The 20,780-nt window shown below is 41.8% G+C and overlaps 1 protein-coding gene across 1 annotated transcript; it reads left to right on the top strand.

Annotated features, from left to right (window-relative positions):
* The first annotated feature begins 12,644 nt into the window (after positions 1-12,644).
* LOC133300779 (putative disease resistance RPP13-like protein 3) lies at positions 12,645-15,387 on the top strand. The gene is made up of 2 exons (XM_061500368.1): positions 12,645-14,917; positions 15,070-15,387. The coding sequence occupies exon 1, from the start codon at positions 13,151-13,153 to the stop codon at positions 14,861-14,863; it is 1,713 nt and encodes a 570-aa protein (XP_061356352.1). The 5' UTR covers positions 12,645-13,150; the 3' UTR covers positions 14,864-14,917; positions 15,070-15,387.
* Positions 15,388-20,780: the final 5,393 nt, after the last annotated feature.

The following is a 20,780-nucleotide window of genomic DNA, read 5'->3' as shown; positions in this document are numbered from 1 at the left end:
AGCCTAAATCGCTTAGAATCTCCTCCTCTTTCATAATCCTTGCTTTGTTTTGAGTGGGGAGCATTGTGGAGAGGGATATTGCCTCTCAAAAATTCGGCCATTGGTGAGATTTTGGGGTTTTGGTGTTCTACCTCCATGGGAGCTTGAGGAGCACTCAATCCTTGGTTGTGTGACCATTGGTGGTAAGATTTAAACCCTTGAACCTCATGATTCCTTGAAATTTGCATGAGTTAGGGTTTGTGAATAGTAAATTGGGATTTTTATGAAATGTAGTTGAATTAGCTATGTTCTAGGAAGAATGGAGCTTAGAGCATGTTATGGAAAATGCTAGGAATGTCATTTAATCGGTGGAAATGAGCCTAGATAGTCATTTGATAATTGTTCATAATATTGGAAAATTCATGCTTGGATTGGTTAGTATTCTAGCATGTTGAACAATTAGTGAGTTGAATGATTGATTGTGTCCTTGTGATGTCTAGGATTGAGACATTTGGACCAACCGTGAGTGATCAACCATTGGAGCAAGCTATGGAGCTTGAATAGCTCATTGGAATTGGTAAGCTCATACTTGTGTTGTGTCTTGAATTGAGTAGTTGATGGTTGATTGTGAAATACTCTTGGATGCAATGTGTTGATTGCATTACACCATGTGTAGGTGTATGTTTGTAAAAGTTGATTGCTGAAACTGTTGGTGAAGAACAAAGGTCGACTGAAGCATTGAGGTAAGCCTTCGGACCTTGGGTGTAATTCCCTTGACTGTTCTACCAAGCCCTGAAAGGGTGGAGGTTGTGATTGTGTATATAAATGCAATAAAATAGTGTAATGCTTTGTTATACGTATGTGTATGCATTTGGTGTGGCATAGGATGGTGTTTCCCTATGTTGGTATGTTGCATGACGATGCGTAAATCATACTTGGTAGTTAGCTGGCCAGTAGGACTATTTGCATCTGAGTTTCCTTAGGACAGCTTGAGAGCTCGAGGGATTTCTCCTGGAGATGTATTGCACTTTGCATAGATATGTATTTACTGCATTATTATTGTTATTGCTATTACACTGATATGGAACTGTGGGGTGGAGAGATGCTCCAAGGACCCCTGGTTTACTGGATATATTCGTATATCTCACCCCGTGTTGTGGGGACCCCCTTTCAGGTAAGGATGCTGCAGGAGCCTCTGGTGGCAAGTGGCCATATCTGGATTATGCATGAAATATGGCATTTCTTTTGAGTTTATGCATGCCTTTTGTAGTTGACATGTATAGGATTTTATTTTGAAAGCCCATGGTCATTTGTATATCTTGATTCATTGGATGAACTTAGCCTATGCTCATGCCTTTGGTTACACCTTTTGTTGATGGGAGCCAAGGGAATGATCATAGTGTTTTGTAAGCTAAGTTCTATGATTTGTAAAGGATATGTAATGTAAATGATGCCTACTTGAAATTCAATATATGCATGCTTGTTATGTATTGAGTTGTTGAATTGGTTGGGCTGAAAATCAATTAGGTACCCTTTTGTTTAAACTGGTAAACGATGAGAAAACAAAGGTCATGCTGCCCAAATTCTAGCTAAATCTCATGAGGAGAGGTTGGATGAGTGCTAGGATTTAGTTTTGGGGCATGGACATTTGGGGTTTGTAATGGGGATGCATTTTCCCCTAGGCTTGGACTTGAGAAATGTGGGAATTGGAATTCCCTGGCAGCGCGCTTAAGCGCCCAGGAGCGCGCCCAAGCGCCCTGCTGCCCCTGCGAGTGCCAATGCATTCTGCCTCCTCGCGCTGGAGCGCCCAAGTGGGGGCTTAAGCGCCCAGGATTGCGCGCTGGAGCGCCCTGGCGTGCGCTTAAGCGCCCTTTGCTGCAGAAAGTTGGGTGGCTTACTGCCCCTCGTGTTTTAGCGCCCAGGGTGGGGCTTAAGCGCCCAGGGTTGCGCGCTTGAGCGCCCTGGTCCGCGCTTAAGCGCCCTTCGCCACTGAAGGAGGAGATGCTTCTGTCTCTGCGCGCTAAAACGTCCCAGTGGGAGCTTGAGCGCCCAGGATAGCGCGCCTGAGCGCCCTGTTGCGCGCTTAAGCGCCCATCCACACTGGAATGCCTGATGCTTACTGCCTCCGTGCGCTTAAGCGCCCAGATGGAGGCTTTAGCGCCCGATAGCGCGCGCTTGAGCGCCCGGTAGCGCGCTGAAGCGCGCTGGGCCTGTGACCAACACTCTCTTGTGTTGCTTCAAATGGTCCTAACTTGGGCTACAGTGCTCCGATTTGAGCACGGTTTGAAGCCACGGGTAGCTAATGAAGAAACCTACAATATAGTAGAAGTATTGAACTAAACAAGAAGTAAATTAATGGTTTAAAAATGGGAAATGAACATGATGTTAAGCTTAATTTATCTGTTTCCGCAAGGTAATATGGTTATGATCACGAAATTGGGTATTATAAGTTCGGTACGTTTTAAAATGAAAAATTTATCCGGATTTTAATTGAACCCATGTGATTGTAACTGCGCTTAATATCATAATGCGATGTTAACAAACCGGTTCTAGAACGGGGTGTTACATTTTATGGTATCAGAGCAGTTTCGTCGGGAATAACTGTTAGCTATTGTTGAGTATGCTTAGTGTTTGATGCTTTATAGTTGTTTTAGTACTCTGTATGATTATTGCATTTGTGATCACTAAGTGTGGGCCTGATCAACTCACTTCTTTGTGTAACATGTGTAGTGACATGACGAGGAACCGAAACAACCCCGGACCATCAAACACCAATGCTCAGCCAGAACCTGTTTTGGCTGCTCTTGTGAGGCCTAGAAGTGGCCGTGGGGCAACGGGCGTACAGCCTGATCCCGTGGCTGAAGCTCTTGCAGCCGTTCAGAGAGAGTTGGCTGCTAGCAGGCAAGCCAATGAAAATTTGTTAAAGACAAATGAAGACTCGCGGACTGCTATGGCCGCGATGATGACCGAGTTGAGGACGTTGAGGGGTCCTAGGCCCGTGAACCGGCAACCCACTCCTCCTCCTCACACTGCTACGCCTTCTCCACCTCCTTCACAGGAAGAGGGTGGAGTGGGTAACAATGAGGGTGAAGGTAGTCACCACTTTGGGAGTCGGAGTCATCACACCGAGGTTCGTCAACCTCAAGTTGAAAATGTCGGTGATCATGAAGTGGAGGAAAGAAGATTGATGGCTTTCCGAAAACACAAACCTCCTTCTTTTAAGGGAGGTTATGAGCCAATGGCGGCTGCAAAATGGCTCCAAGCGATGGAGAAGATATTCAGGGTGATGAGGTGCCCTGACGCAATGAAGTTGGCTTACTCTGTTTATATGCTGGAAGAGGAAGCAGAAGATTGGTGGACAAATACCGTGCAGCCATTAGAAGCTGAAGGTCGGGAGATCACATGGCGGTTATTCGAGACATTGTTCTTGGATAACTACTTCCCTAGAGAGGCTAGGGAACAAAAGCAGAATGAGTATAACGATCTCAAACAAGGGTCGATGTCTATTGACCAATACTTCTCAAAATTCAATGAGTTGGTGAAATACGCCAACTATGGGCGAGCCTTACCCACCCCGGCTGAAATGACCTCCAAGTTCCAATGGGGTCTTAATGAGAAGATGTCTCGGAAGATGTCAAATTGTGACATCCGAGAGTTCAGTCGGTTTGTAAACCAGTGTAGAAAGGTGGAAGAAGTGTATAAGGTGTCCCAAACCAAGAAGTCTTCTGAGGCCCAGGCACCTAGTTCCAATAAAGCAACGGGCTCAGGTTATTGGAAGAACAGGAAGGTGCAAGGCAAGAAGCTGAATGCGAATAAGCCCTTTGACTTGTTCAAAAAACCCGGTACTCAGAAGAAGTTTGTTGATAGAGGACCTCCTCCCAAGTGCAAGGGATGTGGCAAAGAGCATAGAGGTCCATGTGCTACTGGTGAGGTGATTTGCTTTAAATGTGGAAGATCCGGTCACTACTCCAGGCAGTGTCCTCAGAACGAAGCAAGGACTATGGCAGTTCAAGCTACTGCTGTTCCGGTCTCTGTTGTTCAACCTATGCTAGAGTCTCAGACGGTTGGTAGAGTATATACCATGGACCGTCAGCAATCGGAGAAGGCTCCGAATCTAGTGAAAGGTACAATTTACATTGATAATATGGATGTTGAAGTGTTGTTTGATTCAGGAGCTACACACTCCTGTATGTCTGATTTTATGGCCGTTGGGCTAAATTTGCAAATGTATGACATTCGCCCTCCAATGAAAGTGGTTACTGCTACTGGAGAGGAGTGTTATACATCCGTGTTGTGTAAAGATGTTGAATTCAAATATGAAGGCCGAGATTACGTGCTGGATTTTATTTGTTTACCTATGATCAGCCTTCAAGTTATCTTGGGTATGGACTGGTTGTCAAAGAACTGTGCTATGATAGACTGCTGTGGTAAAAGGATTGTGCTTGATGCTGATGATTCTGCTACTAGTTCTTCCCCATATCTATCTGTGTTGCAGGTTAGAAAGGCTTTGAGGGCCGGGGCATTGGGATATGTCTTTGTGGGGGGTTTAGTAGGCGGAAGTCATGAGGAGATTGGCACTATTTCCGTGGTGAGGGAGTTTGTGGATGTGTTTCCAGATGAAATTCCACAACTTCCGCCTCATAGAGAGATTGAGTTCACGATTGATCTGTTGCCTGGTGTGGGGCCTATCTCTCTGGCTCCGTATAGGATGTCACCACCGGAATTAGCCGAGTTAAAGAAGCATATTGAAGAGCTTTCGGCTAAGCAGTTTATCCGGCCAAGTGTGTCCCCGTGGGGAGCACCAGTCATATTTGTTAAGAAGAAGGACGGTAGCATGAGATTGTGCACTGATTACCGTCAGTTGAATAAGGTTACCATTAAGAACAAGTATCCTCTCCCTCGCATAGATGATTTGCTTGATCAGTTGAGGGGTGCTTGTGTTTTCTCAAAGATTGATTTGAGGTCGGGTTATCATCAAATCCGAATTAGGCAGGAAGATATTCCGAAGACTGCCTTCCGATCTAGATATGGACATTATGAGTATCAAGTAATTCCATTTGGACTCACTAATGCTCCTGCGGTGTTTATGGATTACATGAATCGCATATTTAAGCCGTTTCTGGATCAATTCGTGATTGTGTTTATTGATATATCCTGATATATTCGAAGAGTAAGGAAGAGCATGAAGGTCACTTGAGAACTGTGTTGCAAATTCTCAGAGAGAAACAGTTATATGCAAAGCCTTCTAAATGTGAATTTTGGCTTTCTCAAGTGCAATTTCTGGGTCACGTTATCTCTGCTGATGGAGTAGCGGTTGATCCTAGCAAGATAGAGGCAGTTGTTGATTGGGAGAGACCCAAGACAGTAACAGAAATAAGAAGTTTTCTGGGTTTGGCTGGTTATTACCGGAGATTCATTAAAGAATTTTCAGCCATGGTGTTGCCATTGACCCGTTTGACCCGGAAGGATACTCCATTTGTTTGGACACAAGAATGTGAAGAATGCTTTCAGAGCCTTAAGGAGAAACTGACGACCGCTCCGGTGTTAGTACTTCCCGACCCGGAAGGTGAATTTGAGCTATACAGCGATGCTTCCAAGAAGGGATTGGGATGTGTGCTGATGCAAGATAGGCGGGTGGTAGCTTATGCATCGAGGCAATTGAAACCGCATGAAGAAAATTATCCAACCCATGACCTTGAGCTTGCTGCAATTGTTTTTGGGTTGAAACAGTGGAGGCATTTCTTGTATGGAATGCAATTTGCAATATTCAGCGATCACAAGAGTTTGAAATACTTGTTTGATCAGAAGGAGCTGAATATGAGACAACGACGGTGGACAACACCGAGTTCCTAAAGGACTATGATGTTCATAATCTCTGATCATCATGCTTGATATGCTCATTCAGCTACAACATTAGCCTTGCCAGGATGATATTTCAATTCAAAATCATTTTGCTCCTTTTGAATTGAAATATCAATAACCAGCCAAACCCAGAAAACTTCTTATTTCTGTTACTGTCTTGGGTCTCTCCCAATCAACAACTGCCTCTATCTTGCTAGGATCAACCGCTACTCCATCAGCAGAGATAACGTGACCCAGAAATTGCACTTGAGAAAGCCAAAATTCACATTTAGAAGGCTTTGCATATAACTGTTTCTCTCTGAGAATTTGCAACACAGTTCTCAAGTGACCTTCATGCTCTTCCTTACTCTTCGAATATATCAGGATATCATCAATAAACACAATCACGAATTGATCCAGAAACGGCTTAAATATGCGATTCATGTAATCCATAAACACCGCAGGAGCATTAGTGAGTCCAAATGGAATTACTTGATACTCATAATGTCCATATCTAGATCGGAAGGCAGTCTTCGGAATATCTTCCTGCCTAATTCGGATTTGATGATAACCCGACCTCAAATCAATCTTTGAGAAAACACAAGCACCCCTCAACTGATCAAGCAAATCATCTATGCGAGGGAGAGGATACTTGTTCTTAATGGTAACCTTATTCAACTGACGGTAATCAGTGCACAATCTCATGCTACCGTCCTTCTTCTTAACAAATATGACTGGTGCTCCCCACGGGGACACACTTGGCCGGATAAACTGCTTAGCCGAAAGCTCTTCAATATGCTTCTTTAACTCGGCTAATTCCGGTGGTGACATCCTATACGGAGCCAGAGAGATAGGCCCCACACCAGGCAACAGATCAATCGTGAACTCAATCTCTCTATGAGGCGGAAGTTGTGGAATTTCATCTGGAAACACATCCACAAACTCCCTCACCACGGAAATAGTGCCAATCTCCTCATGACTTCCGCCTACTAAACCCCCCACAAAGACATATCCCAATGCCCCGGCCCTCAAAGCCTTTCTAACCTGCAACACAGATAGATATGGGGAAGAACTAGTAGCAGAATCATCAGCATCAAGCACAATCCTTTTACCGCAGCAGTCTATCATAGCACAGTTCTTTGACAACCAGTCCATACCCAAGATAACTTGAAGGCTGATCATAGGTAAACAAATAAAATCCAGCACGTAATCTCGGCCTTCATATTTGAATTCAACATCTTTACACAACACGGATGTATAACACTCCTCTCCAGTAGCAGTAACCACTTTCATTGGAGGGCGAATGTCATACATTTGCAAATTTAGCCCAACGGCCATAAAATCAGACATACAGGAGTGTGTAGCTCCTGAATCAAACAACACTTCAACATCCATATTATCAATGTAAATTGTACCTTTCACTAGATTCGGAGCCTTCTCCGATTGCTGACGGTCCATGGTATATACTCTACCAACCGTCTGAGACTCTAGCATAGGTTGAACAACAGAGACCGGAACAGCAGTAGCTTGAACTGCCATAGTCCTTGCTTCATTCTGAGGACACTGCCTGGAGTAGTGACCGGATCTTCCACATTTAAAGCAAATCACCTCACCAGTAGCACATGGACCTCTATGCTCTTTGCCACATCCCTTGCACTTGGGAGGAGGTCCTCTATCAACAAACTTCTTCTGAGTACCGGGTTTTTTGAACAAGTCAAAGGGCTTATTCGCATTCAGCTTCTTGCCTTGCACCTTCCTGTTCTTCCAATAACCGGAGCCCGTTGCTTTATGAGAACTAGGTGCCTGAGCCTCAGAAGACTTCTTGGTTTGGGACACCTTATACACTTCTTCCACCTTTCTACACTGGTTTACAAACCGACTGAACTCTCGGATGTCACAATTTGACATCTTCCGAGACATCTTCTCATTAAGACCCCATTGGAACTTGGAGGTCATTTCAGCCGGGGTGGGTAAGGCTCGCCCATAGTTGGCGTATTTCACCAACTCATTGAATTTTGAGAAGTATTGGTCAATAGACATCGACCCTTGTTTGAGATCGTTATACTCATTCTGCTTTTGTTCCCTAGCCTCTCTAGGGAAGTAGTTATCCAAGAACAATGTCTCGAATAACCGCCATGTGATCTCCCGACCTTCAGCTTCTAATGGCTGCACGGTATTTGTCCACCAATCTTCTGCTTCCTCTTCCAGCATATAAACAGAGTAAGCCAACTTCATTGCGTCAGGGCACCTCATCACCCTGAATATCTTCTCCATCGCTTGGAGCCATTTTGCAGCCGCCATTGGCTCATAACCTCCCTTAAAAGAAGGAGGTTTATGTTTTCGGAAAGCCATCAGTCTCCTTTCCTCCATTTCATGATCATCGACATTTTCAACTTGAGGTTGACGAACCTCAGTGTGATGACTCCGACTTCCGGAGTGGTGACTACCTTCACCCTCATTGTTACCCACTCCATCCTCTTCCTGTGAAGGAGGTGGAGAAGGCGTAGCAGTGTGAGGAGGAGGAGTGGGTTGCCGGTTCACGGGCCTAGGACCCCTCAACGTCCTCAGCTCAGTCATCATTGCGGCCATGGCAGTCCGCGAGTCTTCATTTGTTTTCATCAGATTTTCATTGGCTTGCCTGCTAGCAGCCAACTCTCTCTGAACAGCTGCAAGAGCTTCAGCCACGGGATCAGGCGGTACGCCCGTTGCCCCACGGCCACTTCTAGGCCTCACAAGAGCAGCCAAAACAGGTTCTGGCTGAGCATTGGTGTTTGATGGTCCGGGGTTGTTTCGGTTCCTCGTCATGTCACTACACATGTTACACAAAGAAGTGAGTTGATCAGGCCCACACTTAGTGATCACAAATGCAATAATCATACAGAGTACTAAAACAACTATAAAGCATCAAACACTAAGCATACTCAACAATAGCTAACAGTTATTCCCGACGAAACTGCTCTATACCATAAAATGTAACACCCCGTTCTAGAACCGGTTTGTTAACATCGCATTATGATATTAAGCGCAGTTACAATCACATGGGTTCAATTAAAATCCGGATAAATTTTTCATTTTAAAACGTACCGAACTTATAATACCCAATTTCGTGATCATAACCATATTACCTTGCGGAAGCAGATAAATTAAGCTTAACATCATGTTCATTTCCCATTTTTAAACCATTAATTTACTTCTTGTTTAATTCAATACTTCTACTATATTGTAGGTTTCTTCATTAGCTACCCGTGGCTTCAAACCGTGCTCAATCGGAGCACTGTAGTCCAAGTTAGGACAATTTGAAGCAACACAAGAGAGTGTTGGTCACAGGCCCAGCGCGCTTCAGCGCGCTATCGGGCGCTCAAGCGCGCGCTATCGGGCGCTAAAGCCTCCATCTGGGCGCTTAAGCGCACGGAGGCAGTAAGCATCAGGCATTCCAGTGTGGATGGGCGCTTAAGCGCGCGACAGGGCGCTCAGGCGCGCTATCCTGGGCGCTCAAGCTCCCACGGGGACGTTTTAGCGCGCAGAGACAGAAGCATCTCCTCCTTCAGTGGCGAAGGACGCTTAAGCGCGGACCAGGGCGCTCAAGCGCGCAACCCTGGGCGCTTAAGCCCCACCCTGGGCGCTAAAACACGAGGGGGCAGTAAGCCACCCAACTTTCTGCAGCAAAGGGCGCTTAAGCGCACGCCAGGGCGCTCCAGCGCGCAATCCTGGGCGCTTAAGCCCCCACTTGGGCGCTCCAGCGCAAGGAGGCAGAATGCATTGGCACTCGCAGGGGCAGCAGGGCGCTTGGGCGCGCTCCTGCGCGCTTAAGCGCGCTGCCAGGGAATTCCAATTCCCTCATTTCTCAAGTCCAAGCCTAGGGGAAAATGCATCCCCATTACAAACCCCAAATGTCCATGCCCCAAAACTAAATCCTAGCACTCATCCAACCTCTCCTCATGAGATTTAGCTAGAATTTGGGCAGCATGACCTTTGTTTTCTCATCGTTTACCAGTTTAAACGAAGAGGGTACCTAATTGATTTTCAGCCCAACCAATTCAACAACTCAATACATAACAAGCATGCATATATTGAATTCCAAGTAGGCATCATTTACATTACATATCCTTTACAAATCATAGAACTTAGCTTACAAAACACTATGATCATTCCCTTGGCTCCCATCAACAAAAGGTGTAACCAAAGGCATGAGCATAGGCTAAGTTCATCCAATGAATCAAGATATACAAATGATCATGGGCTTTCAAAATAAAATCCTATACATGTCAACTACAAAAGGCATGCGTAAACTCAAAGAAGTGCCATATTTCATGCATAATCTAGGTATGGCCACTTGCCACCAGAGGCTCCTGCAGCATCCTTACCTGAAAGGGGGTCCCCACAACACGGGGTGAGATATACGAATATATCCAGTAAACCAGGGGTCCTTGGAGCATCTCTCCACCCCACAGTTCCATACCAGTGTAATAGCAATAACAATAATAACGCAGTAAATACATATCTATGCAAAGTGCAATACATCTCCAGGAGAAATCCCTCGAGCTCTCAAGCCGTCCTAAGGAAACTCAGATGCAAATAGTCCTACTGGCCAGCTAACTACCAAGTATGATTTACGCATCGTCATGCCACATACCAACATAGGGAAACACCATCCTATGCCACACCAAATGCATACACATACGTATAACAAAGCATTACACTATTTTATTGCATTTATATACACAATCACAACCTCCACCCTTTCAGGGCTTGGTAGAACAGTCAAGGGAATTACACCCAAGGTCCGAAGGCTTACCTCAATGCTTCAGTCAACCTTTGTTCTTCACCAACAGTTTCAGCAATCAACTTTTACAAACATACACCTACACATGGTGTAATGCAATCAACACATATTGCATCCAATAACATCTCATAGCTATCAACCAAGCTATACAATTCATACCAAACATAAGCATGAACTCACCTATCCAATGGAGCTAATCAAGCTCCATAGCTTGCTCCAATGGTTGATCACTCACGGTTGGTCCAAATGTCTCAATCCTAGACATCACAAGGACACAATCAATCATTCATCTCACTAATTGTTCAACATGCTAGAATACCAACCAATCCAAGTATGAATTTTCCAATGTTATGAACAATTACCAAATGACTATCTAGGCTCATTTCCACCGATTAAATGACGTTCCTAGCATTTTTCACAACATGCTCTAAGCTTAAATCTTCCTAGAACATAGTCAATTCAACTACATTTCACCAAAATCCCAATTTACTATTCATAAACCCTAACTCATGCAAAATTTCAAGGAATCATGAGGTTCAAGGGTTAGAATCTTACCACCAATGGTCACACAACCAAGGATTGATGGCTCCTCAAGCTTCAATGGAGGTAGAAACTCTCAAAACCCCAATTTTCACCAAAGGGCCGAATTTTTGAGAGGTAATATCTCTCTCCACAATGCTCCCCACTCAAAACAAAGCTAGGATTATGAAAGAGGGCGAGATTCTAAGCGATTTAGGCTTTTGAATCACCCAAAACCGTTGGGATTTGCTCTCTCTCTCTCTCTCCCTTTTCTTCTTCCCTCTCTTCTCCCTCTCTTCTCTTCTCCTTTCTGGTTCGACGGGTTGGGTGGGAAATGAGGGGTTCTTTTTGGTGTTTTACCACTTAACATTGGTTAAGTGGTAACACGTGGGTATTGGTTCGTCTATCTATTCAACTCCAATAATTACCAAACTTTACCCAAAAGTCTGGAATATTATTCTAGGAATATTACTATTTTTATTTTTATATTTTGGGTACTTTTGACAGTACCCATTTATATCCCTTAATTTTCACTGAGTACACTTTTTAACTCCAAAGTGACTCAGATTCAATTTTATTAAGCCTCGTACTTAATTTCACCCAGTAAAACATGTTTAATTAATTAATTACACTTGATTTCCTAATTAATTAATATGGGCTATTACAGGGAACTCCAAGATGGTAAGGAAATAGCAGTTAAAAGGAAAAAGAAAGAATGATAGGAAGGCAATCATGACTCTTAAGAATACAGTAGTGGCGAAGAATATAGGATTCATCTAGAAAAAGGAAAAAGAAAGAATGACAGGAAAGCAATCATGACTTGTAAGAATGCAGTAGTGACAAAGAATGACAGGAAAGCAAGCATGACTTGTAAGAATATAGGATTCAAGCATGACTTGTAAGAATGCATTAGTGGGAAATAAAAAAGAATGATAGGAATGCAAGCATGACTTGTAAGAATGAATTAGTGGCAAAGAATATACGATTCATCCAGAAAAAGAAAACAAAAAGAATGACAGGAAAGCAAGCATGACTTATAAGAATGCTGTAGTGGCAAAGAATATACGATTCTTCTAGTAAAAGAAAAAAGAAACAAGAAAGAATGACAAGAAAAGCAAGCATGACTTGTAGGAACGCAGTAGTGGCAAAGAATATAGGATTCATCTAAAAGAAGGGAAAAGAAAGAATGACAGGAAAGCAATCAAGACAATGCAATAGTGGCAAAGAATATAGGATGAATTTGCTTACAAGCAAAATAAAATGTTGATTTGCTTATAAAAGATGCTAATCAGATAGCTATTCAGGGACAACAATCATCTTCCTGTATTGTTCTCTATCCCTTGAGTTTGTGCTTTACTTACCCCTCTTATACAGAAATGGCCGATACTGCCGTTAGCTTCTTGCTACAGAACTTGGAACGGCTCCTAGAAGATGAATTTAAGTTACTTTCTGGCGTAGAAGACAAAATCGTTTCCCTTACTAAAGAGCTTGAGTTTATTGACTCATTCCTCAAGAGCTCCGAGGGGAAGCGCAATGACGATTCTGTGAAACTATTGGTGAGCCAAATAAGAGATGTTGCCTATCATGCTGAGGATGTGGTAGACACCTACACTGGCAATGTCAGCAAACACAGAAGAAGAAACGTGTTTCAAAAGTTATTCCACTGCCCACGATGTTGGTGATCAGATAAAGAAGATCAGGAGCCTTATTGATGAAATCTATAAGAACAAAGAGAGATACGGTATTGGAAAAGGTGAATTTAAGAGTGAAGAAGAAGAAAAAATAAGAGAATCACTCCGCAAAAGGAGGATGGATGTGGAGGAAGAACATGTTGTGGGCTTTGAGCATGACTCCAGCATTTTAATGAAGCAGCTCATGGAAACAAATTCAAACCTTAAAGTTGTTTCCATAATTGGTATGGGTGGGTTGGGCAAGACCACATTGGCCAGAAAGATCTACAACAACACTGAGGTGAAGGAGTTGTTTCCTTGCCGCTGCTAGGGTTATGTGTCTAACGATTACAGACCCATGGAGTTCTTGCTTAGCCTTTTCAAGTGTTTCATATCATCCACATCTGAATATAGTAATTTAAAAGAAAAGGAACTGAAGACGAAGGTGAGAGAATGCTTGAAGGGAAACAAGTATCTGACAGTGCTTGACGACATTTGGAAAACTCAAGTTTGGGATGAGATAGAAGATGTCTTTCCAGATGACAAAAACGGTAGCAGAATACTGATAACGAGTCGTATAGAGGAGGTGGCTTTTCATTGTGGAACTACCACTCCTCATTACCTTCCATTCCTCAATAAAGAAGAAAGTTGGGAACTTTTTTCCAAGAAGGTGTTTCAAGGTGAAGAGTGCCCTTCTGATCTAGAGCCTCTTGGTAGGTCGATTGCTGAAAGTTGTGGCGGTTTGCCACTTGGCGTAGTCGTCTTAGCAGGAATTGCTAGAAGGAAAAAGAGTTTAAAAAATTGGGAGAGCATGATGGATATCATTTGGCCTCTCTCTGAAGACAAGACTAATGTTATGGGTATATTGAAGCTTAGCTACGACAACTTGCCCAGAAGATTAAAGCCATGCTTTCTGTATTTTGCAATCTATCCTGAAGACTATGAAATCAGTGCGAGGAAATTGATGCAATTATGGGCTGCAGAAGGATTCATACAACCAAAAGAAACTGGAAACCCAAATCCACCACAAGTAGAGGATATTGCTGAATACTATTTGGATGAGCTGGTGGACCGTAGCTTGGTGCAAGTGGCAAGAAGGAGGAAGATTGATGGAGGTGTCAAAACATGTCGGATTCACGATCTTCTCCGTGAGCTCTGCATATCTGAGAGAAAATCTAACGGGTTTTTGGAGGTTTCCACAGAGGCGAACATGCATACACTGAGCAATCCCCGTAGATTGTCTTTGCACTTGCACGGGAGAGCAGAGTCTGATCTCTCTTTTGACAAATTTAATCAATCATCCACTCGTTCCTTGTATTTCTTTTCTGAAGGGAGATACCAACTTGATCATGTTATGAAGAACTTCAAGTTGGCTCGAGTGCTATATGGTGAAGAAATAGTGTTTTCTTCACAATTCGCTGGTTTGAAGATGATGATCAATCTGAGATACTTGAAAGTAAGTACATATTTCAGAGATATTCCAGCTTCTATAAGCAGCCTTCGGAATCTAGAAACACTACATTTAAATCGACTATTTTCCATTTACATTGGAATACAGAGTGATCTTTTTACGGGAATGAGAAGGTGTATAGAGCTGTCAAGCCTAACCAATCTCCGTTCCATAAAATTAATCGGCTTTGATAGTCTTCCATTGGAGTTTCCTTCAAATGTTGTGAAGATAACATTGCAAGTTACACCTGCTCCTTTCTACTGGAAGAGTATCATGAATACTTTGGGACGGCTTACCAACCTCCAAATTTTAAAACTAGTACATTTTGATTATATTCATGAGCTCATTTTTGCTTCTGGTGAGTTCCCACGGCTTCGAGAGTTTCAGATGAGGGAAGTAGATGTCAAAAAGTGGAGATTAGAGAAAGGTGCAATGCCTAATATTGAATATTTGCACATCTATAGGTGCACATACTTGTATGAGCTTCCTGAAGAACTCTGGTCCTTGACTCACTTACGACAGGTGCGAGTAGATTTTCCCAAGAAAGAATTGGAAAACAGCCTCCAAAATGTGGAGTTGAAGAATGGTTGTAAGTTAATATTATCTTATTCTCATAATTGATGGAAGATAATATGGTTACCTTAATGGGGAGCTATTGCTTCATTTATGAAAGAGGTACGTCACTTATATAAGCGCTACATTTCCATTTTTAATCTCGCTTCTTCTTGTCTAATATCTTTTTCCTTCTTTGTTCTTTTGTTGTGCTTGTAACTTCATTTATTGGTTGATTGTATAAGGCTTTTATTTTATTTTTATTTTTATTTCAGGTGCTTTCCATTCATAGTATCCAAAACTCATTGGGTACAGTCCTGCCACAACCTATTTGATGAAATGTATAACTTCGAAATAATTTGTGATTCCTTTACATCTTTGTATTCACTTTTCTGTTCTCTTTTTCCTGAGTGGTCAAATACTTCAGTTAGCTAGACATGCAACATTCTGTTTGCTTTGTTGTATATATATGTATTTAATTTTTTATGTCATAATGTTATTAAGACTTTCTAGAACATCCGGACAAGGTCTAGAAGAATTCATGAATGAAGTTGTGGTCATTTGTAAGCTTGTAAAACTTCTTGGCTGCTGTATTGAAGGAGAGGAAAATATGTTAATATATGAGTACATGCCAAATAAAAGTTCCGATGCATTTCTCTTTGGTTATTTTTAACACTCCTTTAGCATTTGTCTTATATTCAATACAAAGCTTGAAAAGTTTACCTTTATCCATCATATATATGAAATGTTTTATAACAATGAATAATTGCTTTACAGCCACTGATGTCTTGAAAGTATACTAATTCAAAATAATATAATTCTATCTTCTGATTTTTTTAAATCCATTTAAAGATAAAATCCTAGATCGGAGAAAACGCTTTCGCGTCCTTAGATAGAAACTTTCTCACTCCTTCTATGCCTCTTGTTTCTCTCTTTAATTTTTAAGATTTTTTGTATGTGTCTGGACAAAATTTTGTGACAGTCCAATGTTAGGTGAATTAGTTAGTTAGTAGAAGAAGGGAAAGAGTTCTCTGTTAGAGAAGATACAAAGTCAGTTAGTGTAACACCCCGTTCTAGAACCGGTTTGTTAACATCGCATTATGATATTAAGCGCAGTTACAATCACATGGTTTCAATTAAAATCCGGATAAATTTTTCATTTTAAAACATGCCGAATTTATAATACTCAATTTCGTGATCATAACCGAATTACCTTGCGGAATCAGATAAATTAAGCTTAACATCATGTTCTTATTCTATTTTAAAACCATTAATTTATTCTTATTTATTTCACAACTTCTACTATATTATAGGTTTCTTCATTAGCTATGCGTGGCTTCAAACCGCGCTCAAATCGGAGCACTGTAGCCCAAGTTAGGACAATTTGAAGCAACACAAGAGAGTGTTGGTCACAGGCCCCGCGCGCTTCAGCGCGCTACCGGGCGCTCAAGCGCGCGCTATCGGGCGCTAAAGCCTCCATCTGGGCGCTTAAGCGCACGGAGGCAGGAAGCATCAGGTATTTCAGTGTGGATGGGCGCTTCAGCGCGCATCAGGGCGCTCAAGCGCGCTATCCTGGGCGCTCAAGCTCTCATTGGGACGTTTTAGCGCACAGAGACAGAAGCATCTCCTCCTTCAGTGGCTAAGGGCGCTCAAGCGCGGACCAGGGCGCTCAAGCGCGCAACCCTGGGCGCTTAAGCCCCACCCTGGGCGCTAAAACACGAGGGGACAGTAAGCATCCTATCTTTCAGCAGCATAGGGCGCTTAAGCGCAAGTGTAACATCCCCGTCTCGAGCCGGTTCAATTAACATACATATGATACAAACAGAAACAGCGGAAGACTTAACTTACAAAAATATGAGCTAACTTTTTCTTTTTCTAACTTAATTCTTACTCGGCGTAAACGAAAATCGGGCAGAGTTTCCTCTATAAATCGGACAACTGGGGATTTTCCAATCCCACTCAGAAGCATTTCCTGATAAACAGTTTATACAACATATCAATTCAGAAATACCAGATATCCAAATATAATCAAATACCCATACATGGGCGCATGCATAACATGGCTCCGTGCCACTAAATCTACCAGCATGCCATCAAAACATAAACCTATCTGAATACTACATCATCATATAACGTTCCTGAATACTCAAATGTACATGCATCAAACTGATAGACATGTACAAAACATATACAGGCCATATACAAAATAAAGGATCAACATCATGATCCATCAAATGCGAAAATACTAGAATACATCAAACACTCCAAAAAGGTAGTAGCCTACAGCCACTCAAAATTCGGTCTGTCAACTGCCTCAGCCACGTGTCGTGTCCCTGCCTAGTGAGGACTCACCGGAAATCTGGGCACCTGAAAATGTGTCCCCAAAGAGGGGTGAGATTACAAATCTCAATAAGCTCCAGGTTTATAGAGAATTCTCCATACCCCTGGCTCACTCCTGCATGAAAGTCAGATACAGAGTATACAAATACAACATATAACAGATATCATAACAGAACAGAGCATATATCCATATCATATCAGAGATGTGCGCCGTCATTCCCAAGGGAGGACCCCAAGCGGAAATCAACGCACGTGTTCCCGAGGGAGGACCCCAAAGCGGAACCAGACATATCAGAGGAGTACACCATCAGTCCCGAGGGAGGACCCCAAAGCGGACGTCCGGGTACTATACAATCAATGGCCAGAGATTGTTACAGAAATCAAATTACAGAAGTCACATCAGAGCAAAACATATCATGTTATCAAATAACTCTATATGAATGCATCTATACAAAGCATCTAAATCACAGTCATACAGTCCAACCATAGTTCACTAACCATGGTGGAGCACTCAAGCAGGAAAAAACTCCTTAAACATAGAGCTTACCTCTTGAAGCTTTACCAATACCCTTACTTGTTGCACAAGTTACTTATATATCTTCAAGAGATTCTGATTCCTTTTTAGTCCCTAGGTACACCTAGAGCAAGAATCCACAAATACCAATTAATAAAATGCCATCATGCCTAGCTTTCACATAAGGCACACATTTTATCGCTTCTTTTCATTTCTTTGCATTTTTGCCAATCCTATGCCAATACACAAGTCTAGACCTCTTTATAACCGTTGGTGTTCTTTAATTTAATCATCCATTCCCTTACGAATTTCCAACATAAATCATAACATTTTACTTTAAAGGACCGTGAGCCTAAAATTAGGAAATCAATATATTTTTCCATGATTTCTTTTCAAACCATTTCACTTCATGCCTTATCATTTTCATACTTTGAAACACACATATTTTATTAAAATAAAATATGACAACATCTTTCCCTAAACACCCTATATGTCGAATCCTTTAAGGGAATTTCCAAGGATCATTCTCTTTTACAATACATTTTCCTCACTTAATTTAACAACTACACGTACATAAATATATATATATATACCAAGTTCCAATTTAATTTTTGGGAATCTCAAGCTCTTTAAATCCTTCAAGGACGAAACATCAAGGGTATGTTTCAAAGGATTTTCTTTCAAATTTAACATTCTTACTAACTCATCAAATTTCCTCTTATTCAAGCACATTAAACCTTCCCAATACATACAATAAATCTTTGTGCATCACCCCTAATTACCCTATCAAGGCCGAAATCTAGGGTATGTCACCATGGGATTTTTTTTCCAATTTTTTTAATTACATGTTGATGCTTACTTTAACATATAACTTCCTAAACAACAACAAACCATTATCAATTTCAATTTCTAAAATCAATTATTCCCTACCCACACATGCTCATAGATTTCATGACTTAATTCATCAAAATAATATCATGGAAGTAGAGGTTTCTTACCTCTAAACACTTGTACAAAGCCTAGAGAGCAATCTCCAAGCCAAACTTCATCAAAACTCACTTTTTCTCCTCCAATGAATAGTAACTCGAAAATGAGAGGAGGAATAACTCTTCACACACTCAACTATAGCTCAAATGGATAGGTGCAATGGATTCGTTGAGTAGTTCCTAATCGATTTCATGTGGTGGGTCATTAGATTTGGTGGAAGATTCAAAGAGAATCAACAAAATCAAAAACAAACCCTAACCCCCCCCTTTTTCCTGGTGCAGCTCGGTTTTGGAGTGAGGAGAGGAGAGAGAATTTTATTTGGAAATGAGGCTTAAGTGACTTAAAAAGGTGAGCACATGTGGCCTTTTTTAACAGATGTTTTTCTATCGCGTATTTTAACTTAAATTGACCCGGAACTAACTTAAAACTACGAACATATTTTTATTTTTCTAAAATCATGTACATTAATTTTTTATCTGTTACAAAACAATATTCATAATTCACAGTATGGTTTCTGCACCGTTTTTGACGAAATGCACTGTGAATCACTAATTGTACTTTATTTACTTTTAAAACTTAACACTTATAAACTTATCATTTTCTTGGGCCTATATTGACTTGCTTGGCATATATTGGACTTTCTTATTCTTATTTCATCAATTATTTATTTCTGGACTCTACCGGTTGCTTAAACAGCAGTACAAAATACCCGGTAGAAACACTATTCACGAGATTTTCACGGAAAGTGCCAGACTATCCAATTTTTCGTTCTGAACTCATATTTGTCATCAGAATTTTCAAATTATGTTCCTAAAATTATTTTGCTCATTTTAAGCTCTACCGGTTAATTCACAAAACTGTAAATTCTCCGGCAGAACGCACTGTTCATAACATAGTCATGATTACAGTCAAAATACTCGAAATCGCTCACTGAATCTAATTATGGCATTTAAATCCTTAAATTAAATCTCTAACTAAGATTTATCAGTTAGGGTCATTATATTCACCCCACCTTTTAAGGATTTTGCCCACAAAATCAAATATCAAATATACATATACCTGACATCAAACTCAGGATATCGCTGGAGAATTTCATTCTCCCGCTCCCAAGTGGCGTCCTCAGGAGTCAATCCTTCCCATTGTACTTTGATCATGGGAATAGTCCTGTTTCTCAACACTTTTTCATCACGTGCTAGAACCTTAAACGGTCCCACAACAAACTTCAAGTCTTTTCTTACTTCGATATTGTCCGGCTGTACAATGTGGGATTCATCCGGCACGTATTTTCGAAGTTGACTGATGTGAAAAACACTATGCAAATTTGACAGATGTGGAGGTAAGGCAAGCTGATAAGCCACAGGTCCGACCCTTTTCATAATCTGGTAGGGCCCAATGAACCTAGGACTCAACTTCCTCACTCCTAGAGCACGCCCAACACCCGTAGTCGGAGACAAACGGATAAATACATGATCCCCTTCTGAAAATTCAAGGGGTCTATGCTTTGCATCATAATAACTCTTTTGGCGACTCTGTGCTTTCTTCAATCGATCCTTAATCATCATAATTTGATCGGTAGTCTCTTGGACCATATCAGGCCCAAATAACTGCCTCTCTCCAATTTCTGACCAACAAGTAGGCGCCCTGCACCTACGGCCATACAAAGCTTCATACGGAGCCATGCCCAAACTGGCATGATAACTATTATTGTAGGAAAATTCCACTAGAGGAAGATATTTATCCCATGCATTTCCCTGCTCTAAGGCACAAGCCCTCAACATGTCCTCCAGGGTCTGAATAGTCCTCTCAGTCTGACCATCAGTCTGGGGATGATAAGCCGTGCTCAGCCTCAACTGTGTACCGAAGGCCTGTTGCACTGCATCCCAGAGTCTAGAAGTAAATTTAGGGTCCCGATCACTAATGATACTTTCAGGAACACCATGAAGTTTCACAATCTCTCTTACATATATCCGAGCCAACTGCTCTGTGGAGAAACTCGTTTTAACTGGTATGAAATGTGCAGACTTTGTCAATCTGTCAACAACTACCCAGATGGAATCAAAACCAGCCTGAGTTCTCGGTAATGCTACTACAAAATCCATAGAAATACTGACCCATTTCCATTCCGGAATATCCAAGGGCTGCAGT

Source organism: Gastrolobium bilobum, unplaced genomic scaffold, assembly GCF_033153095.1.
Source record: "Gastrolobium bilobum isolate Gb01-03AN ecotype WA unplaced genomic scaffold, APGP_CSIRO_Gbil_v1 utg114995, whole genome shotgun sequence".
NCBI lineage: Eukaryota > Viridiplantae > Streptophyta > Magnoliopsida > Fabales > Fabaceae > Gastrolobium > Gastrolobium bilobum.
The sequence above is the reverse complement of the archived record's forward strand: the minus strand, read 5'-3'. Positions and strand labels throughout refer to the sequence as shown.